Genomic DNA, 26,335 nt, shown 5'->3' on the forward strand with positions numbered 1-26,335 from the left:
ATCAGCTGAAACTGCTTACAGTCAGAAGAATGGGGAATAACGATGGGATCTGAAACCTTTTCCCAATAACTTAGACTAATGGGATGTAGAATAGAAGACATACCGGTACCTGCATGAAAACATATGCATCAGGTGTGAAAAGGCCAGAGTAAAGAAGGGTACCTCGAGCATACAATTAAAGCTATACAACAGGCATCCCCAAACTGCGGCCCTCCAGATGTTTTGGCCTACAACTCCCATGATCCCTAGCTAACAGGACCAGTGGTCAGGGATGATGGGGATTGTAGTCCAAAACATCTGGAGGGCCGAAGTTTGGGGATGCCTGCTATACAATGAAGGTGCCAGACACACTCTTGTGAGGAGGGAATGCTTATCTAATTATCATAGCTGCCAAGTTATCCCTTTTTTACAGGGATTTTCCCTTATGCTGAATAGGCTTCCTCGCGAGAAAAGCGAAAACTTGGCAGCTATGCTAATTATCTTATTCTGGAAGAATTAGTAGAAAATGTGGCTTGTCTAACTCCAAACAAACAAACAAACAAACAAACCCACAACCCAAAACAAACATTGCCTAACCATAAAAAGAAGAATGTAGACAATAGGTGTCAAAAGAATGACACCTGGATAGTGTGCAATACAAAGGAGATCCCGCTATAAACAGACATGCAGCCTCTCACTCTCTTCATATTTAGTTGGTCCAAGCCGGCGTTTGATTGTAGCAGCAGCAGTGGCCATACATCACAGCCGCTTGTCAGGTCAATGTTCATTTCACGCCTCAACCCAATCCTCAGGGAAAGGATTGAGTTTCCCTCTCATAAACCTCATTCTCTACCACATGGACTCTGTTAATAATTAGCTGATCAGGGTGGTGCGAGTGATAGACTCTTTTGGTCAAGGATGCATGACAAGGAAAAGATACACAGCAATACATGGCTCCTGCTGATGCTCAGAGTGCAGCTCTGATCCCCAGATTTTGATCACAGCCGTATCAACAAAGTTACAACAGGCACCGGCAAACTCAGCCCTCCAGATGTTTTGGGACTACGACTCCCATCTTCCCTGACCACTGGTCTTGTTAGTTAGGGATGATGGGAGTTGTAGCCCCAAAACATCTGGAGGGCCGAGTTTGCCTATGCCTGTTTTAGCTCAACAGACTGATTGTAATCCGGGTTCAGGCCAATGTGTCTTTCCAAAGGGAGTCCAGAGTGACAATATATTTGTAAGGTACAAATCACCTTGTATGGTACAAATCCATTTTCTTTGTCACTTTTTATTGGTCCCACCTCAAATCTTTGCAACTTCTGCATTAAAAATAAATAAAATAAAAATCCAGAAGAAGAAGAAGAAGAAGAAGAAGAAGAAGAAGAAGAAGAAGAAGAAGAAGAAGAAGAAGAAGAAGAAGAAGAAGAGTAGTTTGGATTTTATATCCCACTTTTTCACTACCCGAAGGAGTTTCAAAGCTGCTAACATTCTCCTTTCCCTTCCTCCCCCACAACAAACACTCTGTGAGGTGAGTGGGGCTGAGAGACTTCAAAGAAGTGTGACTAGCCCAAGGTCACCCAGCAGCTGCATGTGGAGGAGCGGAGACGCGAACCCGGTTCCCCAGATTACGAGTCCATTGCTCCTAACCACTACACCACACTGGTGTACCTTACCAACTTCGTTAAGTAAGATTTTCTCTCCCAACACTGCCTTTCCTACGCAGGTGAAAAGATATACATTCGTATCTTGGTTGTTGAACGCCTTGCGACTCAAAAGTTTTGGCTCCCAAACATCACAAACCCAGAAGTGAGTGTTCCAGTTTGCAAATGTTATTTGAAACTCGAACGTCTGATGCGGCTTTCAATTGGCTGCAGGAAGCTGCTGCACCCAATTGGAAGCCACGCCTTGGTTTTCGAAAGTATTCGGAAGTCGAAAAGACTTCTGGAGCAGATTCCGTTCGAGAACCAAGGTATGACTGTATATACTCTACTTATTGTCTACTGAGTATTGATATTATCACGAGGGCTTTATTGTTGTTTTTGTAAGTCATATGCTTATGTTGGGGGGGGGAATCAACAAAATACCTTCAAATAAATTATTAATAAGTAAGATTTCCCCTTCCTACAAAGGAACCCTTTAGCTGTGGTTCCTGCATTGCAGGGGGTTGGACTAGATGACCCCCAGGGATAGTTACAGGTAGGTAGCCGTGTTGGTCTGCCGTAGTCGAAACAAAATACATAAATTCCTTCCAGTAGCACCTTCGAGACCAACTAAGTCTGCTATTGATATGAGCTTTCATGTGCATGCACACTTCTTCAGATAGGGATACTTTCCAACGCTATAATTCTAGGGCGGGGAAATAAGCATAAGTGCACAGCAAGGAAGCAAGACCCTCTCTTGGATACCAACACATGGTCAAAAGGGAAAGTACAAAGACAGCAGTGGGTGATGCTCATGTCACCCAATTCCTTACTTGTCGCAGGACAGGGATTCGGAGCCCTCGGAATAGCAGCCGCACCAAAGGCAGTGCCCACTTGTGGGGTCTGGGTAATAGCCTTCCCCACACCCTTCGCAGTGCAGACCCACGTGTCCTGTCCGGCATTCGCACTGCCCTGTCCTGGTGTTACAGTCGCCCAGACCAGTGCTCCCAACAGAACTGCAGTTACAGATGATGAAGTCTGAAAGAGGGATTGAAAAAGGAAAGAAAAAGGAATTAAAATGGAGATCTCTCCACACGAAAACAGGTTCACATTCATCATTTATTGGTCGTGCAGGCTGCCCACAGAGCGTTTGTTTTCAAAGGTTTTATTAAACCTGTGTCAGATCCTGTAGGCCCTTGAAAAGCACCTTGAAGCTGAAAGAGGAAGTAGAAAATAGCATCACACTCCTTTCAGTTCCTCCTTCAATAGCAGGGGTGGGTGGGGGTGGGGAGACCATCACCCTCACTACCTACTGATCAAGGGGGCAGTGAGCATCAGTGGTGGGAGAGGGGGGGCACTCAAAGGCTTTGGTCCATAGGCTTCATGTTAGCAAGCTCTGTTCTGTGAGGTTAGCAAAAATACGCTTGGTGTGCAGATAGAGGCTTGGATGTCCCCCACCCCCTCACCTCCACTGTATTATTTAATTTTGCCACTTTGGTTTCAAACTTTTTTTTTCATGTTCCAAACCCTTAGCTGTTTTTTTAAACTTTTCTTTCCATAACTGTGGCAGCTGAATAAATTTTTTTTAAAGGAAAAGCATACACACATCCAAGACATGCAGAAAATATCGATTTTACAGCTGTTCTGTTGTCATGAGCTTGCTAGAAACCATTAAGTGGGACTCTCATGATGTATAACTTTAATCATAAAAACTGGAAAAATGCTGGGGGGTGGGTGGGAGCACCACTCTTTTAAAAAGCAACCATACTTGCAAGACCAGAGGTGTAATAGAGGGGGAATATAGGGAAACACAACCCCGGGACTATTTTTCACTGCAGGAGCCATCAAAGAGCTCCTTTGTAATTGATAAAAAAACCTCATTGCTCTGACAAATTGGGGTGATAACAAGTAGTTCATGTTCATTGGTGACATAAGGTATACAGCCAGGGAAGCCAAAGTGGTGCCCCCTCCCACCCCAGGTTATCACAGCAATCACAGAATTGTAATGTTTGAAGGGACCCCGAGGGTCGTCCAGTCCAACCCCCTGCAATTCAGGAATCTCAGCTCAAGCATCCATGGCAGATGGCCTTCAAGGAAGGAGAGCCCACCACCTCCCAAGGGAGACCATTCCACTGTCAAACAGCTCTTACTGTCAGTTGGCCTTCCACTCCCATCAGCCCCAGTGAGCAAGTCCAATGGTCAGAGACAATGCAAGTTATACTCAAACAACTGTGAATAGCTCAGCTGGTGCAGCATGAGACATAATCTCTAGACTTTGGGTTTGAGTCCCACATTAAGCAAAGATTCCTGCATTGAAGGGGGTTGGGCTAATGACCCTTGCAGTCCTTTCCAACTCTACAATTCTAACATCTGGAGGGGCACCATGTTGGCTATCCCTGGCACAGAAGCCAGAAAAAGCAAAAAATAATTCTGCAGCGACTAGGTACTTCTTCCCTTCTCTTTGATGGGGTTCCTACACTAGCAGTTGAAAAGAAAATATTATTTACATTTCTAACTTAAAGTTTATGGTCTTATATTGTAGTGCCACCTACTAGCTGTCATTCTAAACCGACTGATATTAGACAGGTATACTTTTTGAACTGCTTTTAATACCCGCTAAGACTTTTTTGTTTAGGCAAGCCTACCCAGACATATAATTATATCATTATTATTTTCCCAAAAATCTATTAATTTTACTATTAATATTTACTATTAGTTTTGATCATTTTTAATATGTTTACCATATTTAAAGTTTGTTACTGTTTTTAATAGATATTTTATACCATTTTATGTATAATCTCCCTTGGAGATTTTAGAGATACGTTTTTGTGGGGGGAGGTTGCTATTCAGCTGACTGAAGATCTTTTGCTAAAGCTCAATGTTTGTTTTGCAAGATTAACCTATATAGAAACTGAAATAAGTACTGTACCCACAGAAACTTTACTTTCCAAAGGATCTGAGTGAGAGTCAGAGCCAGTAGAATCAATTGGAGCCTTGAAAACCCAGAACTGAAAGAGTTTCATTCGTCCAACTTCCTATGAATGAGCGGGAGGAGGGGGGCAGGGTAAAGGGCTGCTCACACACTTTTTAATGCTCCAGGGATGTCCTCAGGGGTGCCATTGTGCCCCATGGGGCAACTCCTGGGGCAGGGGGTAAAGTAAATGAATGGGGTCACTGTGCCCCTGAAGGACCAGGTGTGCAGCCTGGGAGTCATTTTGGACTCACAGCTGTCCATGGAGGCGCAGGTCAATTCTGTGTCCAGGGTGGCTGTCTACCAGCTCCATCTGGTACGCAGGCTGAGACCCTACCTGCCCGCAGACTGTCTTGCCAGAGTGGTGCATGCTCTGGTTATCTCCCGCTTGGAGTGTTGGTGCTGACCTTTAAAGCCCTAAATGGTCTCTGTCCTATATACCTGAAGGAGCGTCTCCACCCCCATCGTTTAGCCCGGACACTGAGATCCAGCGCCGAGGGCTACAGGAAGTTTTTAATCTGTGATATTTTAATGTATTTTGGTATTTGTTGGAAGCCGCACAGAGTGGTGGTAGAAACCTAGCCAGATGGGCGGGGAATGAATGAATGAATGAATAATAGTAATAAAATAAGTAGAGCCTGATGGATCAGACCAAAACCCCAGATAGTCAGTCATCCTCTTCCTCACAGTGACCATATCAACTGCCTCTTGCCTCTTGCCCCCTTCCAATGCCATGCCATGGCAAGAGAGTGGTTGTTGTGTGCTTCTGTAGGTCTCTAACAGTCATTTTCTTCCTCCTCTCACTTCTCTTCCATGATTTTTAAACCCCATCATTCAGTGAGACGAGCGCCTGAAAGAACCCCTTGCTCCAGTTTAGCACCTTGTATATAACACCTCATTGCAAAGCAACTTGACCACTTAGGGTCCCCCTGCCTGGCCTTATTGATTCATATACCACCTGGAAGCTTCCAGCTGTTGAATGAACTACATGCTTTTTTTAAGAACAGGAAAAGATTTGCAAGTTGGTGGCTGCAGACACACACAGCAACGGTGTGGTGTGGGGAGAGACAAAGAAACCATTGATAGCTTAAAGTTTGCTCCTGGCTGCTCCCTTCTTGCAACCAGGGCTCACTGGCAGCACCAATCAGCTGCTTGATACTGGCCCTACCATAATGGGCTGCACTAGGGAGTTCCCCATCAGATTCGGGAATATTACAGCCCCTTCCCAGCAGTCAAAAGTCAGCCCACAGCAGTAGGGAGAGAAGGATCCAGTTCCCTTCTTGTGCTCTAACAGTGCCCTGATTGAAAAAGAAGTATATTTATAAAGTGACAGGGTTGTGTTCAGTGTCTGTGTAGTGCATTGCGTGAGCAAAAATGACCTAATTGCACAAGGCTTTTTCCTCCTCTCCTCCACCCTGCAACCCAGCCCCCCACTAAATCTGTTCTGGGGGCTCCATAAGTCCCTGCCACCCCACAACCCTTCGGAGCAGATTTGGAGATGGTTGGAGGCAGAGGGGCAGTGTGTTTGTTAATGTGTCTTTTTCCTGGAACAATTGGGTGGCAGTTCACGCGATTGGCATGCCTGCATCAATTTGTGTTCCTGCCTCAAAGTGCAAGTAGATAAATAGGTACCACTCCAGCGGGAAGGTAAACGGCATTTCCGTGCGCTGCTCTGGTTTGCCAGAAGCAGCTTAGTCACGCTGGCCACATGACCGGGAAGCTGTACACCGGCTCCCTCGGCCAATAATGCGAGATGAGCGCGCAACCCCAGAGTCCAGAGTCGTCCGTGACTGGACCTAACGATCAGGGGTACCTTTACCTGTGTGTGTGTGTGTGTGTGTGAGAGAGAGAGAGAGAGAGAGAGAGAGAGAGAGAGAGAGAGAAAGAGAAAGAGAGAGAATGAATTTTTAGTAGTAGCACCATATTATCATTGCGTTTAGTAGTACTGTAATAGCATTGGTGGAAACAAATAGCCTTTCTCATTTGAAGGTAAGACTTTCCATACAATATTAATCAATATCCTTTACCAACAATACTCACTGTTCTTTTTTAAAAGGAAAAATCTGGCCTCTGTTTCATTTTGAACTTTTATGATTTTTTTGTACCTCTTCCTGATAATGTGTTATGCTTTTCATTTTCTACCAGATAATACATTTAAAAACCAACCAACTGATGGTGGTAGAAAACTTTACCTGGGCAGTGCCTTTGAGCTCTTTCAGATTCTTCCAGGACATTCTTCCCAGCAATTCAAGAGCTGTCCCTACAATCTAGCAGCAACTCCTGAAAGCAAGCTGCCCCCCACCCTGGCTCCCCGCTTTAAACATTGCATGTCATCGACTTGTCTTGCCAGCAGTGCATAAGCTCGTCAATAAATGATGATCACAGGAAAACCTTCCAACTGCTGACAAGGCATCTTAAGAAACTGAAGACAGAAACAAACCATTCCCTAAATTCACAAAGTCAATGAGATCATCATCAGCTCTTATCTCCTTCAGTGGATTTCTCCTAGGCACAACTGCATCCGGTTAAGCCCCAAGGAGCTCAGGGCACTGTGTATGGAATCTATGGATGCTATTTTTATTTATATCCCGCCTCTCTTCTGTCAAGAAACTGAAGACATTGTGCACATGGGTCTTCACCTCCCCAAGGCCTCATGAGAGCCAACTCCTAGGGCAGTGGTGGTCAAACTTGGCCCTCCAACTGTTTTGGGACTCCAATTCCCCATCATCACTGACCACAGGTCTTGTTAGCTAGGGATTATGGGAGTTGTAGTCCCAAAACAGCTGGAGGGCCAAGTTTGGCCATCACTGTCCTAGGGGCTGAAGGGTATTCAAATAAATATTTGAGGGGGTCAGTCCCCCTCCCAAGTTGATGGACATTGCCATTCAAATGGGGTGTGTGCACTATGTCATGTGATTGATTATGCGGGGTGGGTCTTACCTGTCCTCCGCCCCCCATTTAATTCAAGTTGGCACCCCTGCAATGACCTTGAACAGACCTAAACCTGCCTACTTTTGGCAAAGTGGCAACCTCTCTTGCCCCCAGGCCAATGTATGCAAAAAGACATTGCCAAGCTGGGGAAAGTTCAGAAAAGGGCAAGCAAAATGATTGAGGAAAGTGAGTACACCAGGGGGCTGGGGGAGAGATTGCCCATAGTGCTCTCACTGTGCCAATCAGATTCCTGTGGGAAGCCGCCCTACCTCACTGTCTGTTTATAGAAGTTTTAATTGTATTAGTACTGATATTTCCAACAGCATGGGTTCATTGGGAGGAAGATGCAATGTGTAATCTGTCTAATCTCAATAAGTAAAAAATGCATAAGAGTACTTATAAACAGGTTTACGGAGGATTTTTTTATTTTTTTATTTTTTGGTAATGTCTTGTAAAAACAAGTTCAGTGATAATTTCCAATCTTATGCTGCTTTCAGTTTGCTATGGCAGTATTCCTTTATGCTCTTTATCTTTGGTAAATAGAAAATACACAGGTCTGAGCTCCACTGATGTGGTTCTCAAGGTTGAAATAGGTTCTCCACCATGGCCAAACTTAAGCAATCGTTTCCCGCACTGTACAGTACTGCACCACAAATCTATAACCTGCACCTTTTTTCTTTATTTCCTTTTTTGTTGAAGTGGGTGGTAGGAATACAGAAATGAAATAATAATCCAAAAATTCAGCACGAGCTGCAAGTTCAGCATAAAAGTATGCAAATTGCCGGCTGCCTATGCAAAGCAAGCAGATTTGTACAAAACATATTGAGCAGCTGCCTAGTTTAATCTAGAGTGCAGCATGAAAAAGCAAACCTTCCCAGTGTCACATTGAGGCTGATTCCTCTTTGATAGATAAATAAATAACTTTGCAGAAGGCCACATTTGGATTTCATACTGCAGTCAACAGATTTATTTTACTTTAATTTTCTTATGATACGCCATACCCCTAAACATTTTGTGAATATAAGTTTGGCCTCATTGAGGAGCAGTATTTCAATATGAGTAGGAAAATGAGAGTACCCTTAGCATGTTGTTTGTTTGTTTTTAAAGAAAAAAAAGCAATGTTTATATCCCACTTTTCCTCCAAAGAGCCCTTCGCCAGTTTATTCTCACAACAGCCCTGTAATGTATAGAAGGCTGAGAGACTAGCCAAAGGTCACCCAGTGAGCTTCATGGGCATGGGGGGGGGGTTGGACCCTAGATTCCCAGGCCACACTTTCAAGTGCTCAAAGTGCTTGACAAGTATTATCTTCTAGGGTTTCCGTATATCAAAAAGTGAAAATCCAGACACAAAAGTTGTAGGGCTTTTTGGCAAAAGCACACAAAAATGACATTTTAAAGCTATTTTTAAGGAAAATTGGCAAAAAATAATAATTTAATGACACTACCAACCCGGACATTTTGACATTTTTCGCCCATTCTGGATGTATGGTAAACCTGTACAACATGGCAGAATTATTATCCCCATATTGCCTACGGGTGACCGAGGGCCCATACAGGACAATGAGGGAAAGAAGGATTGATTGTTAAACCACTCTAAGAACTTGTAGATCTGTGAGGGTAATAGGGGGCCTTCTGATGAACTATAAATTATAGTTCCCAGAATTTTTTTTGGGGGGGGGAGCTATGACTTTTTTTTTTAAGGGACGCAGGTGACACTGTGGTCTAAACCACAGAGCCTAGGGCTTGCTGATCAGAAGGTCAGCGGTTCAAATCCCTGTGACGGGGTGAGCTCCTGTTGGTCGGTCCCTGCTCCTGCCCACCTAGCAGTTCAAAAGCATGTCAAAGTGCAAGTAGATAAATAGGTACCGCTCCAGCGGGAAAGTAAACGGCATTTCCATGCACTGCTTTGGTTCACCAGAAGCGGCTTTGTCATGCTGGACACATGACCCGGAAGCTGTCTGCAGACAAACACCAGCTCCCTCGGCTCATAGAGAGAGATGAGTGCTGCAACCCCAGAGTCGCCCGCAAATGGACCTAACAGTCAGGGGTACCTTTACCTTATGACTTTTTAAATAGGTATGATGCTGATTTAAATGTGTAGTGCAGGTGGGCTCCCAGTTCTATCAGACATGCATAAAATTGCACAATATTGATGAAACATTTACGGGGCTGCCCTTTACCCAGTTAACAGGGAGGAATGCCCATTGAGATCACTGGATCTCTGAGTAGGCACGTATAGCAAGCGAGTGGGGTGCATTGGTTAAATTGCTGGAGCAAGACCTGGGAGAGACCAGGGTTTAAACCTCAATTCAGCCATGAAGCCTGCTGGGTGGCCTTATACCAATCCCAATCCTTCAGCCTAACCTACATCACAGGGTTGTTGTGAGGATAAAATGGAGGTGAGGAGAGTCATAACCTGAGCATCACCTTGAGCTCCTTGGAGGAATGGTGGTATATAGATCTAATAATAAGTACATGGATAAAATTGCATTGCTCTCAATTCAATCAGATTACCAGCAGTACAATATTTTTTCAGCCTCCGTATGACCCACGCAGACACGGACCCAGCTCATATGCCCCCGCAAAACTTTGCTCCTACTTCTGTGAACACCCAGGTGGCAGTTTCAGGCCGACTCAGGACCAGGTGTTGAAGCAAGGAGAAGTCAGTCAGTGTCAATGCACTTTTCACCTGCTGGCTTTGCAAAAAGATTATCGAAGCTGCTGAAGGTGGACCTGCGTCAGCAGACGCCTCACATCACTCTGTCAAAAATGGATTTGCCCAACAATGCCTGAGGAACATGGCAATGGTTTGAGGCTGAAGAGTCAACCTGTAACACTGCCCTATACCAAGTTAAATTAGCTCAGGATTGTCTGCTGTTAGGGGAAGGATAGTACCTCTGGTAGGGAACACATCATGCTCCTTCTGGGTAGTTTGTCCACCTTTGGTCCTCACCCTGCACTCAGCTCTCTCACACCTATGGCTTCTAGAAGCTCCCACCATGCAACAGCGACCACACCCCAGGAAACTGGCCAGCCAGACCAGGTGAGGGTAGTTGATGGGTCTCAAACCCTCTTTGAGTTAGGGGCTTCCTCTGCATGCAAAGACAGGCCCCGGCAGATTGAGCAGACGAGACTAATTTTGAGTCCAATGGTCAAGAAGGTGGTTTCTGCATGTGCTGTAGAGGGAAGTGAGGGGCAGATGGGGTTTGTCAACCTGGGAAGGTAGCCCATCTGGGAGGAGGAGGAAAACTCTGATCCTAAACCTCCACTGCCCTGCAGGATATCTTTGAGAGATGAAAAGGCTCAGGAGTAAACCCTACACAAGTCTTGAGTAGAGTTTCGAAAATAGTTGGATGGAGCATTTAATGCCTCCTTCTGGCAACTCCTGCAGGCAAGCTGGTGCCAAACGTCTTGCTCTGCTTTCCTTTGGATGCCAGCAGCAAGGCCAAGAGGGAGGTTGAAATATACTCAGAGTCAAGAGTGAATTTCATGCTCTTTATTCAGCTCATAGTCATCAAGGAGAAGAAGAGAAGAAATGGCTCTTTTCCCAAAACCATCTGCTTATATACATTATTTACACAATGGGCCTTGCGTGATTGGCTACGTCAGGGCTACACCTGTGGGCCAATCAGGTTGTGGATTGACTTCTGTCTGCAGCCTGATTGGCTGCTCCTACAGGCCAATCAGGTTGCAGATTCACTTCTGCCAGCCGCCTGATTGGCTGCTCCTGCAGGCCAATCAGGTTGCGGATTCACTTCCACCTGGAGTTGGATTGGGTAGCTCCTGCGGACCAATCAGACTGCTGATTCTGAATCCTATTGTTCTAGGATTCAGCTCAGTACATAACAGAGGTCTTGTCATCTGGGCAGTCTAGGACCTACATGCACATTTCCAGGCCTGCACACCAGAGAGGTCACCTCAGTACTGCTAACACTGTGGTTAGACTTCATCCCTGGAGGCGCACCCCATTGTCTCAAGACAGATAGATGCCAACAATTGTCTACACTGATTGGTTCTCCAGGGTTCCAGGCAGCGTTTACCACATTTTTCCATGTATAAGACTAGGGGTTTTTTTTACCAAAAGGTTTGGTTTAAAATTGGGGCTCGTCTTATACACGGGTAGTGCTGAGAGGTGTTTTCTTAATTTGGAGTCCTCCAAAATAGGGGGCATCTTATACATGGAAAAATACGGTAATTCCTGACCCTATTCAGAGACATCAGAAATTGAACCTGTAACCTTCTGCATGAATGGAAGTGCTCATAGGAGCTCTAGAACATAGGAAGCTGCCTTTATTGAGAGTCGGGTCCACCTAGTTCAGTACTGTATTGTCTGCACAGGTGGGTTGGTGGCTCTCCAGGGATTCCTAGCCCCACCTGGAGATGCCAGGGATTGAACCTGGGACCTTCTGCATGGAAGGCAGATGCTCTCGCACTGAGCTATGGCCCTCCCCCAAACACATTTGGTTGTCTTCTGCACAGCCAATCCATGCGGAATCTCAGAGCTACCAAACACCCTCTTCAAAGGGCACATTCAAATGAACCTTCACCAGCAGGGTTGTGGCTCACAAAAGGTCCCATTTCAAGTCCTGACCTCTGCTGCTGGAAAGAAGGCAGAAGGGGATAAGAAAGACATCCAATTGACATCGTGGAGTGCTGCTGCCAGTCAGAGTAGATGACACTGAGCTGTGTGGGTAGACAGTCTGACTCTACCCAAGGAAGTCTTAAATCTGCCTAGGAGGTTAATCTACTGGATGTCATTAAAATAAATTAACTGTGGGCTTTTAAGTCCTGTTGTTCTGTTGCAGATATAATTAATGCAAAAGCAGCACTGAAAATGGAGAGTCCAGCAAACACGATAAGGGGATAAGGCAATCCGATAAGTAAGCATGCGGAGCAAAATAATTAGAGGAACAGTCCCTAGCCAACAGAGCAGGCAGAATTCAGCAGGATCTGAGCTGTTTTTGTACTCAACCAAATGCAGTAAAACACTGCAGAATGCAGATAGAGCTGTTCTGAAGCAAGCTGTAACATACTTTTAAATATGTATATATATTTAAAACATTTTTACTCACTTCTAAGCCCGCCCGCCCCCCAGCAAAATCCAGGTTTCCAGAGCAGCTTACAAATATCAAAAATAAGACTGTGTCTGAACTCATGCTTAGAATCCAAAAAATATAACACAAAAGGGGGGGAAATACTGGGATGGAGGAGAGGGAGGTTGTTTCCAATTCTAGTCCTATTCAGAGCAGACCCATTGAAATTAATGGAAATTCCTAACATAGGGACATTAATTTCAGTGGGTCTGCTCTAAGTAGAACTGTGCACATACAACCGCCAAGCAATAGACCTTAGTTGCAGAGTTCTCCTAACAATCAGATGGAATGGAAAGAGTTCACAGAGCAGGTGCCTCAGCCAAGCCAAGGAAGTGGGTCTGCTTCCCTTCTCTCCCATCTGCCATAGTCTGAAGAAACATCTGCTACTGGATGACAGTGGAATATCCCTACAGGCTTGAGGTGCAGAAGCTTTCTTCCTGCACCTGGAGTTCATACATCTCCCTGCGGATGAATGCCGTGAAACATCTCTTTTCAGAGGGGGTGGGAAATGGGCACACTCACCTGCTTTCTGCCGCACTTCATTGGTTTAGGGCAAAGATGCCCTAAAGAACACAAGTGCTATGGACAGAGCTCTGACGCTATGTGGTAAATACTATTTTTATTTTATTTATTTATTTGCATTTATATCCTCCCACCTTTCCTCCAAGGAGCTCAAGGTAGCAAACATAGTTCTCCATCTCCCCATTTTATTCTCACTAAAACCAGGTGAGATAGGTTAGGCTGAGAGAAGACAGTGACTAGCCCAAGGTCACCCAATGAGTTTCATGACTAAGTGAGGAATTGAACCCTGGTCTCCTAGGTCCTAGTCCAACACCCTAACTACTACACCACCACTGGTTCTAAAGTGCATAGGGTATGTGGAGGGAGTTTCAAACCAGACCACCACTTGTTTGATGTCTCAGCAAAAAATGTAAATTCAGGCTTTGTGGCTCAAGGATGCCTTCTAGGTTCACTCTGCGCCTCCACACTGTCATCTGACCCTATGACTTGAACCAAAAAGAAGCACCAGGCCTTTTTAAAAAATGTGATCTACTTGTCATGATGAGCAGGAACAAAGAACTCAGGTTGCTTTTAGTTGGGTGGGCTGCGATTGACCTTGCAGTATGTCTGGCATGACGTACTGCCTCTCACAAGCCAAGAGCTTAGACAAGGCAAGACATCTGCCCATGCAAACCAAATGCATAAAGCAGTTGGTTAGTGCACAACAATGGAAGAACAGCTGTAATCATGAAGTAAAGGGTTGTATCCAACTAAGACAGACTCAGAGATGACCTATTGAAATGACCAGGCCAAAATTAGGTCCCAGCTCCTGCCCACCTAGCAGTTCGAAAGCACGTCAAAGTGCAAGTAGATAAATAGGTACCGCTCCAGCGGGAAGGTAAACGGCGTTTCCGTGCGCTGCTCTGGTTCGCCAGAAGCGGCTTAGTCATGCTGGCCACATGACCTGGAAGCTGTACACCGGCTCCCTCAGCCAATAATGCGAGATGAGCGTCACAACCCCAGAGTCGGTCACGACTGGACCTAATGGTCAGGGACCCCTTCACCTTTTAAATCTATTTAAATGGGTCCTACGTAGGACTAGCACTGGAACAGCTTGACGTTCTGCTGACCACAGCCAGTTCCCTTCATCAGACTTCAGTCTTGGCCATTCTTAAATTCTAGATTCCTGCATTGCAAGGGGTTGGACTAGATGACCCTTGTTCTTACTTCCAACTTTACAATTCTATGTAGAAAAGATTCACAGAAGTTTCTATCTAGCCCAGGGAGTTTTTTAAACTAGGTTAAAAAAGAAAAAGAAAATAGTCCAGTTTTAGCTTTTCTTTTCTCTTTTAAAGCAGCCGGCTGGCACTCTTGTGAGATCATCTTGTGTGGAGAAATGAAAAGGAAAGCTTTTATCTGATCTGCTGCCACTATAATACTTGTTCAAGAAGGCTTTCACTCCCAGTCTGACTTGTCCCCTTGCTTTGTTGCTCAACAAGAAGACTTTCCAAAGCAAAAGGAGGACAGAGAAGACAAGGAACATGAGTCATCTAAACTGGTTCCAGCAAAACTGAGACCCCTTTGGTTCCAACATATTGCTAAACTGGGTGTTCCTTTTCTTTCTAAACCTCAAGTGCGGTGCACGCAAATAAAAAGAATTTTGAGCAACCAAAATAAATCTAGCTTGCCTTGAATTGCAATGAAGGCATGAAATGCTCTCCCTAGAGGGGCCTGTCTGATGCCAGCATTGTCATAATTTCAGAGCTAGGCAAAGGCATTTGAACAGCACTGATGGTATGTTATTAAATCTGTCTTTACAGGGTTGAGGGCAATTCAGAGTACATGCACAGAAATTAATGAACCTAAAAAGTTATGCCCAAAGCAACTCCCAAAACCAGCCGCAAAGTGTTAGAATTGCTGTTGCACTGAGTGTTGCTCTGTGGCTGTATTCTGTTTTTTTATTGAATTTGTATGTAGCCATTTTACTGCATTTTAAAAAGAGAGAGTCATACCCAGTAATCTCAGTGGGTTTACTCTGAGTAGCATAGGATTAGATTCAATCCAAAGCACTGGATACAATCCAATATGTTGATATGATTTTCTTATTGTTCTATTTTTTTAGCAAGGTGATTATGAATTGCTTCATGACTTTTCCACTGGGAAGTGATACGTAAATTTAATATCCCTAAGATGGCATGTGATTGGTTGGTGTGGCTATGGGGAATACTCATTTTAACATTCCACTTTCATAGGGATCAAAGCTGCCAGAACGTTTGCAGGCCAACTTTTCTGAGAGAAGGGAAAGTTGTCAGTTTGGCTAGGGTTAAAATCTCACATATGTAAGGCCCTCAGTGGAAGCTAGTCCATTTGGATGAGTGGGACAGTGCCCCAGCAATCTGAGTTTCCACATGGCCAACCCCTGCCTGCCTCCTAACTTACAACCAGTCTAAGAGGTGGCACTGCCTGTCAGCTCCATCCTCCTCCTCAGTCTTGGTACTGCCTTTATATAACTTAGCAGGGAGGAGGATGGGGACAAAACTAGAGTTGGCTCTGCCTGTCGTTGGCTCTGGCTCTGCCTATCATGGGTGCAAGTTTGGCCTATTCTTGGCTTCCCAGCCTGTCTGCCCAACAGTCCCAATGGGCCCCAACTGCAACTGAAGGTCATGGAACCCCCATTTGTAGGGGAGGCAGTCAGGGAAGAGGTTTCAGAAAGTATGAAAGCCAATGAGTGGGGAACATGGAGACAAAGTGGCTGGAAGTAAGGAGGCAGAACTGAAATCAGAATGAAAAAAGGGAGGCTCGGTGAAGGGTGAACGAGCCATTCTCCCCAAACCCTCCAACATTTGTCTGATGAAAATAGGGACATCCCATTTCATAATGATAATTTTACTATTTATACCCAACCCCTTTTGGCTGCGTTGCTCCAGCCACTTTGGGCAGCCTCCAACATATATAAAAACATAATTAAACATTTTTTAAAAACCTTCCCTATACACGACTGCCTTCAGAATGCTTGGGGGTCGGATAACTCCATAGCCTCCAGCATTTCTCCAATGAAAATAGGGACATCCTAAGGAAAAGTGAGACATTCTGGGATGGAAACCGGGATGGTTTCTCTAAATCAGGGATGTTCCTGGAAAATAGGGACACTTGGAAGGTCTGTTCTCCCTAAGAGCTAAGCTGGAGGGGAGAATGAAAGCCTGATTACATTTTACCCCTTCCCTCCATCTAAGACACACACAGAAAACCCGCACCATGAATCCTGTTGAGATTTTCCCATGCCCTCCTTCCAAAAGTCCTTTGGAAACTGAGGGTGTAAAGCTGTATCATAAGGGACACACCTCCTTTTCTAAGGAGATGGAAAGGCACCTGGCCTCAGGTAAGGCAGGAGTGGTATTTCTTAGGTGCTCTCAGCTGATTGGCCCATCAAAAAGCCCTTCTGTTTGCGTGGGGTACCCCTCTACAGCATTACTCACCTAACAATGAATCCCATGCAGATCACACTATTTCCAATATGTTTACCCTAGCAAATTTGGAAACTGCAAACACAGCCAAGTGCCAGAAAAACCAGCCATGCCAGTTTCATACTGCCCAGCCATGTGATGCCAAACAATCTCCTTTGATTCTCCATCCGTTGATGGAAGCTCACACCAATCAACTCACACGTGCAGGGAGCTGGCATGGAGATTTGTTGGGCATCCACTGTGTAATTATGCACTTGGCACTGTTCTTTCAACGTCAGCCGCTGGCCCAGTGACAGAGGCAGCACCAGCTGCTGCAATGCGTTCATCCCCTTTTCTTTCTTTTTGCTGTGTCACTGCTTGAGCAGGAACCTGTACCAAAAAAATGCCAGAACTATTTTGTTCAGTAAACTGAGCACTTGGAAAGAGGGCAGAGAGGGACTCTGGAGACCAGGCATCTCCCCTCCACCTCCTGGATCAGCAAAGCTTGTAGAAAAAGCAAAGCAGGGAAAAAAGGAAATTGCAGCAGCTGCCTCTTTAAAACATTGGGGTACAATTTAAGTTGTGCTCTGTGTGTGTGTGTGTGTGTGTGTGTGTGTGTGTGTGTGCACACCTAAAATAAAGCCCTAAATGGCCAGGATCCTACACCTACACATGTAGGATGGTAAGGATCTAGTACTTTCTTTTTTATTCCAGAAACCAATCATTTTCTGCACCACTAACCCAACTTGTGCAGAAGAGGAAGCAGAATTTTGGCAGCTTGCATAAATTATGCAGCTTGGTTCATTTCAGTTCAGCTTTAAAAACAAAAGAAAGAGGAACATTGAGACTTAATAAGAGGCCTCCGAACTTAATAAGAAATCCTCAACTTCCTTCACAAGACATGATTATTGTTACTAATTAGTGATATTTGTTGTTCTTACCTGCCCTTCACCGTAAGGCCCTAGGTTACTACTGTGCAAAATACAATATTAAAATCAGTTAAAACAATTCACCAAAAGAAGAACAGGAAGGGTTGTCTCCATGTTCTATCTATGTTCTATCTATTGAATGATTGATTAATCAGTCAGTCAGTCAGTCAGTCAATCAATCAATGGTGTCAAAGGCCAGTGTAAGCAAAAGCTGTATGATGAAGGTGCCAGATATACCTCTTTAGGGAGGAAATTCCACAACTTAGGGACTCCCACAGATAAGGTCTTTTCCTGGGCCACTACCACTCCTGAACTTCTGAGAGCAATGGAACTACACACCCTCAAGTCCCAACCTTAACAGCCAATAAGGTATGTAGGAAGGAGGCCATCATTCAGATATCTACATCTGCCTCTATAGATACAGGGTCCTTCAGTTTTGGGAAAACATTGACTGGACATGCACTGTTGGGGTATCAAGATCCCACCTGACCCAGTCTCTGGAGAGGCTTCTTTGGAGGAAGAATCTTGGCAGAGAACTCTCCTCCCATAAAAGCTCTGGAGGAACCTGCAGTAGGTGAAAAGCAGTCAGAAGAGCCCCTCTTCAGGGATGAGGGTCACCTACGCCTCCCAAGGATCCTATCACAAGCCCTGCCTTGAATCCTGATTCTTCCCCCAACCAACGCATCCCTCAGGCCACAGGAGACAACAGAAGCTCAGAGTTGCTGGAAGTGCGCATGTTTGGGAGCCTAACTTGAGCGGAAGGGAAAGACCAAGCTCCAGATCCTCCTGGCTGTGACCTCCACAACAGGTGCTGGGCACCTAAGAAAAGTTAAAAACATCTGTCCTGAGTCTGATGATGGTGAATTATATTGCTTAATAATGGTTATGGTATGCTGGTTTTTTTCCAACCTGACAGTGGTTGGTTTATTGAATCTGCTGTAACTGAATAAGCAAAATGTTAAATGAATGAATGAATAATAGAATTGTAGAGTTGGAAGGGACCACAAGGGTCATCTAGTGCAAGACCCTATTTGGCCACACCAAAGGTCGACATAGTCTAATTTCCCATATGCCTCCAGGATGATGCCTCTGACCCAGCTCAGTGGTAAAACACATGAGCCGTAGCTCAGAAGGAGAGAATCAGCTTTGCATGCAGAAGGTCCCAGATTCAATTCCTGGCATCACCAGGTATGCCATGGAAACCACAGAGAGCTGCTGCCAGTCACTGTTATACTATACTGTACTGAGCTAGACAGACGAATGGTCTGACTCAGTGTAAAGCATCTTCCTATAAAAGCCCACACATGCAGGGCATTAGCACCAGGTATCTGGGTGATGCCAGCATTTTAATCTCTCACGATGCTCTACGGCGAGTGACACTATGCTGGGGTATTGAAATAATTTTTAAAAGCAGATCCCTGATCCAGACATAGGACCCAGGTGGCGCTGTGGTTAAACCACTGAGCCTAGGGCTTGCTGATCAGAAGGTCGGCGGTTCGAATCCCTGCGACGGGGTGAGCTCCCGTTGCTTGGTCCCTGCTCCTGCCAACCTAGCAGTTCGAAAGCACGTCAAAATGCAAGTAGATAAATAGGTACCGCTACAGCGGGAAGGTAAATGGTGTTTCCGTGTGCTGCTCTGGTTCGCCAGAAGCGGCTTTGTCATGCTGGCCACATGACCTGGAAGCTATACGCCGGCTCCCTCGGCCAATAATGCGAGATGAGCACCGCAACCCCAGAGTCGGTCTCGACTGGACCTAATGGTCAGGGGTCCCTTTACCTTTACCCTGATCCAGACACCTGGATTTCATTTAAAAGGCCCCTTCCTTAAACAAACAAACCAAAAACCCACACCATTACAGACCCATACCAGAACAGGTATCAGTCATGACCCCAAACTTTAGAAGGAGGGAGAACATGAAAGGATGAGACTTAAATTGACAGGTCCATGGGGAAGATGATACCCCCTGACTTACAGACAACATCTTCTCTTGAGGAATAACAGCCACTAGCCTAATCTCTTTAGAATAGTTTGGCTGCCTCTTTATTTATCCCTAAGTTCATTTTTAGAATTTATTTTCTCTTGGCACAAACAAGCCTCTTGAAAAGAGAACAGCTGGGAGGTGAGGGGGAGAGTCAAACAATCAGGCAGACACAAAAGATAATTTTAAAAATGTCAAAAAGGCCTTCAAGTAGTAGCAAACTTCCAAGAAGTAGGAGATTTTGAGATGTTTGCAGGCAGGCGTGGGAGAGAGACATCACACAAAGAACTTACTTAAGACTAGACTCTCACTCTCCCCCCCCAAAGTGTGTATCTGGAGCCAGCCTTGGATTTCTTGACAGAGACTGTGAGCCAGAACTGGCTTGGGAATAATCCAGCATCTAGCCAGCACTTTGGGTGTCCAGGCTGACCTTGAAGACATGGTATTTCTGCCAGGTGCAGACCACCCTTGTTTACATGCTTCTGGATTTGCTCCCTGGTATCAGCCTGCAGCTTCTTTTGGCACCTGCTTTGCAAGCAGAATGCTCCAGGGTCCACCCCCTATGGCATCTCCAGGTAAGGCTGGGGGTGTCCTGTCTGAAACCCTGGAGAGCCTTTGCCAGTAGGGCATGCCCTTTTAGGGGGTGGGGCTTAATTTTTGCAAATTTCTTCTGGGTGTGAGGAATTGCGATCTATTTTTTTTTGTGACTGGACAACATTTAACTTGATAAACCTATGTTTGATTAAAAAGCACATCAACTGCTTTCTGAAAACAAGGAATTTTAATTTTACCTTCTGAAAATGTCAGGTAATGCTAAATAATAATAATAATAATAATAATAATAATAATAATAATAATAATAATAATTTATTTATACCCCACCCATCTGGCTGGGTTTCCCCAGCCACTCTGGGCGGCTTCCAACAGAAGAATAAAACACAATAATCTATTAAACATTAAAAGCCTCCCTGTACAGGGCTGCCTTCAGATGTCTTCTAAAAGTCTGGTAGTTGTTTTCCTCTTTGACATCTGTTGGGAGGGCGTTCCACAGGGCAGGCGCCACCACTGAGAAGGCCCTTTGCCTAGTTCCCTGCAACTTGGCTTCTCGCAACGAGGGAACCGCCAGAAGGCCCTCGGTGCTGGACCTCAGTGTCCGGGCAGAGCGATGGAGGTGGAGACGCTCCTTCAGGTATACTGGACCGAGGCCACAAGTACTTGGCAATCATTTTTAATGATATCTGTGCAACTTTACACACATTTTACTTACCAAGCAAAACTAAATTATATTAATTTAACCAAAATATCCTTCAAATTCCCAAGTCATGTTACAATGTTTTAGCACCCCTCATTTTGGGAATTTGTAAATTGAAATATCCAACATGCTCTACTCTGCCAGTCAGTGTGGACAATACTGAGCTGCATGGACTCAGTATAAGGCAACTTCCCATACTCCCATCCTGTGAAGGGTGGGTCTTGCTCATAGAGGGGTCAGCATCAGCACCATAAGCATCTGCTAGGGTGATGTGGGGGTGCCTCTGAAGGAGCCCAGATGCTCTCACTTGCCACCCCACCAGATCTGGTTGCCAGTGCTGTGAAAAGCAGCTGCTACTGATGGATGCAGAAGGCGCCTTCTAGACTGATTCGGTTTTCCAGTTTGTGTTGCTGTTGGAAGGCAAGTGGGAGCAGCTGAGTGATTCAGGGCTGTGCTGAAAAAAGCTGCACAGGACCGGTCTTCTAAGTCAGGGGTAGCTAACATAATGCCCTTCAGTGGCCGTCAAACTACATCTCCCATCAGGATGATGGGGTATGCGGTCCTCCAACCTGGAGAGCACCACATTGGCAAGCCCTGCCCCAAGTGATGCTACAGAGTCGAGCCTTGTGGGTACTGTGAATTGGTGCTTTCGTGTAAACTAGGGGGCGAAGCAGATGTGAGGGTGAATATCTATTTGCATCCAGCACATAGGCTTTGGTTTGGTTTGAAATGTTAGTAACATCGACCAGGGAGGTGATGGGGAACCTTCTTCACCCCAAGGGCCATGCTGCCTCCTGAGTAACCTTCCAGTAGGGGGCAGTGGTGAGCAAGGTCAGAGGCAAAAGCTGGCAGAGCAAGCAATACAAATTTTACTTTTCTACAGCAAACTAGTTCTACATGCACTTGCACACCCCTCTCTACCATACATCCAGGAGAGCAGGAGTCATTTTCAGAATTCAAGGGCAGATTGCAGCCAGGAAAAACCTTACAAGGAGAATAAAAAGCAGTGCTAGTGAGGGGGGGGGTGTCCTGTGGAGAAGAATGTGTGGTTTAGGAGGGGACATGGTCTGGAGAGAATCCCCCCAACCATTTCCAAACTCCACTTCCAACCCTTCAGCAAGAGGGCATGGTTTTGCATAATGCACAAGGCATGTGCAATTTTTTTGCAAAGGCTTGTGCCCTCTTCTGCAAGTGGACCAAAGAGCCCAAGTGCGTACTGGGCCCAGAAAATCCTGCTGGTGCTCCCATGTGCAACAGGTGCTGACCCTGCTAACCGTCACAGCCCTCCTGGAATGAAATGAGTGGTGGAACAAGGATGTGGGGTGGGGGAGAGGCCCAGGCCCTCTCTCTGGCTCTTGAGAATCTCACCAGCCCTGCTATGCACTTCCCTTGAGAATTCTTGCCAATGTGAAATGTGCCCTTGAACACCAATAATGCCTTTTGCTTGCCTGAAAGATAAGGTGTGTTGGTGTGCGTGGAGAAAACTTTTGTTTGTGCATGGCTGGAATGTAGCCTACTGCACCAAGGTAAGAGTCACATCTGTTTTTCACCCACTTTTGCCTCTAGCCCCGCCCATTACTTGCTTATTTCCTCCAGAATACCAAACCCTACCCTTTCTTCATATCAACTGTTTTAAGTGCTCTACATGGGATTCCAATATTTAATATGCATGCACTTGCATGCAAAAAAGATGTGTGCCCTTCCCCCTCCAGATAGTCAACTGCTCAGGACTGGGAAAGGGATGCTGAACCCTGAAGATCACAGGAAACCTGGCTTGGTGCTGTCTACAATGACTGGCAGCTCTGGGAATTGAGCCTGGGATCATGTGACCAGAAAGCTCATGCTCTCCCAGAGAGCTATGGTGCTTCTTCTCATCATATGGGGAACTGACATATGCCAGCAAGTCTGTTTGTCAACCTAACCTGGTATTGTCTACATTAGGGGTGATGACATAGACTGGTTGGACACAGAGGAATGGTGGGAGGAACCAGCTGGGGAACCCCCAAGGGAAGAAAGGTCAGGGCCCAGGGATTGGTGGTGGGACGGTGATCAGTGGTCAGAGGGAGAAGACTAGGAAAAGGTGTTGGAAGCTGAAGAGGTAACACCAATGACAAACTTAGTTGGTCTCTAAGGTGCTACTGGAAGGATTTTTTTTATTTTGTTTGAGCAGGGAGAGTCTGTGACAGAGAGCAGTCCAGAATCAGAGGCAGAAGCTGAAGCAGGAGAGGAGAGGAGAGGGGAGGAGAGGAGAGAGGCCAAGAGGCATAAGTGTCTCCCCCTCCAATTGCGACAAGCTCTCCTCCACCCTGGTCTCCCAGAACTAGAAGAGGCATGAAGAAGTTAGCTTCACACAGGTGCAGTCTCAGAGTGCTTAGGGAAAACCCAGGAAAGGAGAGACCTTCAGTCTCCACAACTGCTTCATGGGGGCAAGACCTTTGCTCATTATGCCTAACACTCCTGTGCAGATCTCGTTTTTGCTAATAAAGAGTTAACTCCAACTTGCACAGTGTGATTTACTGCTGGCTCACCTGTGCTTTTATTCCTAGGCAATCTTTCAATGGCTGCATGCCAGGGGTGGGTGAGGTCAGAGACAAAAGTGGGTGGGGCAATGAATGTGAATGCTACCTTGGTACAATACCCTCTCAACATACACCCCTCTTCATCCTCCATCCAAACGGAAGGCATGATCAGAATCCAAGGATACTTCCCAGTTAGGCAAAAAACACTCAAGGAGGGTGTGAAGCAGGGTATCTGCTGGGAAGAGCTGATGTGACTGTGGAGGAATGTTTGTTGTGAGAAGATTCCCAAGGTTCCCATCCAACCGTCAGGAATAATGGGAGTTGGAGTCCATCAACTTCAGGAAGGTCACGGGTTCCCCTATTCTACAAGGTCAGGAGGCAGGTCCATTTTTCAAGTTACTAGGATTTTACTTCATTTTGTCTTGTTCCAGCTACAAACTCTCTGCTGTCACAAAGGTTCCAGGGAGTGGGCTGGGTTACCTTGCCCATCCTGCTCACTGCCTGCAGCACATGGTTGAAAGTATTTATGAGAGGGGTTATTATCATTGTCCTACCATTTCAAGTCCGCAGAGTGGGGACTGAGTTCCTCTTGTAGGCACTGTGGAAAAGTTCAGATGGAGAAACCACACATGGGGTCACAGAATGCATGGAATGGGGTATTCCATTCACATCTCTCCTGCTCCCGCTTGCTAGACAAGGGTCATCTTTGTCCTTGCTGGGTCCCTTCTCCAAGTTCCTTTCCCTACCCTCTTCAGAAAGAGAAGAAAAGCAGGATGTAGTAACAGAGTACAGATTAAGGAAATGGATTCATAGGAACAGCAAAAAGTCCACACTTGTAACCAGGGTCTTTTTTTTCAGCTGGAACTCGTCAGAACTCAGTTCCGGCACCTCTCAGGTGGGTACCATTGCCATTCTAAGATAATGAAAGAGGTGTTCATGGTGAGTTCCAACTCCTCTTTTTCTAGAAAAATAACACTGCTTGTAACAGTACGTTTCTGAGCACAATTCAAAGTGTTGGTGCTGACCTTTAAAGCCCTAAATGGCCTCGGTCCTGTATACCTGAAGGAGCATCTCCACCCCCATCGTTCAGCCCGGACACGGAGATCCAGTGCTGAGGGCCTTCTAGCAGTTCCCGCACTGCGAGAAGCAAAGCTACAGGGAACCAGGCAGAGGGTCTTTTCGGTAGTGGCGGCCGCCCTGTGGAATGCCCTCCCATCGGAGGTCAAGGAGATAAACAACTACCTGACATTTAGAAAACACCTAAAGGCAGCCCTGTTTAGGGAAGTTTTTAATCTGTGATATTTTAATGTATTTTGGTATTTGTTGGAAGCCGCCCAGAGTGGCGGGGGAGACCCAGCCAGATGGGCGGGGTATAAATAATAAATAATAATAATAATAAAGTAACAAGGAGAAAGGAAACCAGCGGCATATGGACAAAGTTATACATAGCAAGTAGATGTACAGATGTAAGAAAATAGTCCTTGTTTAGGGAAGCTTTTAAGGTTTTGTTGGAAGCCGCCCAGAGTGGCTGGGGTATAAATAATAAATTATTATTATTAAATTATTATAGTCATAGCTCACCAGCAGAGCCCTTGCTTTGCATGCAGAAGCTCCCAGGTTCAATCCCCTGGTGTTCCCAGGTGCAGCTGGGAGAAACCGCTTCCTGGAGCGCCACTGACAGTGTGGACAATACTATGTGGACTCAGGGGTCTAACTCGGCATAAGGAAGCCTCCTATGTCCCTATATTCTATTCCACTTCAGACCTGGGGATCTACTTTGGGGTTTTTTCTTCACGGGAATCATGAAGTCCAGCAAGCAGAGCAAGGTGCAAAATGTTGGCTTAGAAAGTGGAGCCAGTTGCCACCTGAACTCCAACAAGCCAGGCAATATCCTAATGCTGGGCTGTGTATATTTCCTTCAATTTCCAGTGTCAAGGCATGAGTGCCAATACCGAGCGCAGCCGTCCTACAGCTTTTCACTCAGGGGTATTTGCTACAAATCTGGGACTGGATGAGGGCTTTTGAAGCATTGCTCTCAGTCAGATTCTTCCCTCCAACTCCACCTTAGTCCCCCCCCCCCCCGACCATGTCTCATTGTCTCATTGTCCCATTCCCCCTCCCAGTTTAGGAAATGAACCATTGTGTGTTGTACAACACAGGAGGCAGCAGTTCAGTGGTACCGCAGAACATCTGCTTTGCATGCAGAAGTTTCCAGATTCAATCTCCCAAATCTCCCGGTTGGGTTGGTTGCCTGACATCCTGGTGAACTGTTGCCAGTCAGTGTAGACAATCCTGAATTGGATGAACTAATAGTCTGGCTCAATACAATGCAATTTCTTTATGTTCCTATGAGGCCAGGGGAAGATGGTAAGTAATTGCAAAACCTTATTTTGTTACTTTCCAGCACCACCACCGCCAACATCTCGTTTGGCCCCTAGATTTATTCCCAAAATGCTTAGAGGTAGTGTGGTGTTCTCCAGGTAGAATCACAGTTAGAAGAGACCCCAAAGGGCATCTAGTCCAACCCCCTGCAATGTAGGAGTCTCAACTGCTGCTGCTTGTTCTGATGCTATACTACAACTCCCATCATCCCTCAGCTTTAGCCACCCCAGCTGGGGTTGATGGGAATTGGAGTGAAACAACATCCAGAAGGCAACCTGTTAGCTACCCTGCCAATGTGTTGCTGCTGCTGTTTTTGTAAAAAAGAGAGAGAGAAAGAGAGAAAGGAAAAAAAGAAAGAAAAAGCCATGTGATTTAATCTTTTGACTGTGGGCTAAAGGAAAGAGATCTGATTCTTGTTCCAGTGCTTTTGTAAAGAAAGCTTCCCAAATTAATCAACAAGAACAGACCTGTTGGCTCTTGTCAGTTCTGGTTTTCTTCCCCTCTTTCTTCTAATATCTCCTGTTTCTTCCCTGGAGTCTCTTCTCCTATTTATAGCAACTTTCCTCCTCTGCCCCCACCCCTGCCCACAGGAGCTCTGTCAAACTCTTCCTTGGGTTTTTTTTTTCCCCCATGGCTGCAGTGATGCGTTGATAGCCCTGTTTTTTGATCAGGTCCCAGGCAAATACTCTGGGGGCAAGGCTTTTGTACAGTCA

At 45.7% G+C, this 26,335-nt stretch overlaps 1 protein-coding gene across 1 annotated transcript in view; it reads right to left on the minus strand.

The window, feature by feature from the left end:
- Positions 1 to 26,335, minus strand: part of MEGF9 (multiple EGF like domains 9) — a 72,874-nt gene that overhangs the window by 15,586 nt on the left and 30,953 nt on the right. Inside the window, exon 2 of the mRNA XM_035113718.3 lies at positions 2,456 to 2,660. Within this exon, the coding sequence (XP_034969609.1) occupies positions 2,456 to 2,660 (205 nt within the window). The remainder of the gene's footprint in view (positions 1 to 2,455; positions 2,661 to 26,335) is intronic.

Source organism: Zootoca vivipara, chromosome Z2 (assembly GCF_965207765.1).
Source record: "Zootoca vivipara chromosome Z2, rZooViv2.hap1.1, whole genome shotgun sequence".
Classification (NCBI taxonomy): domain Eukaryota; kingdom Metazoa; phylum Chordata; class Lepidosauria; order Squamata; family Lacertidae; genus Zootoca; species Zootoca vivipara.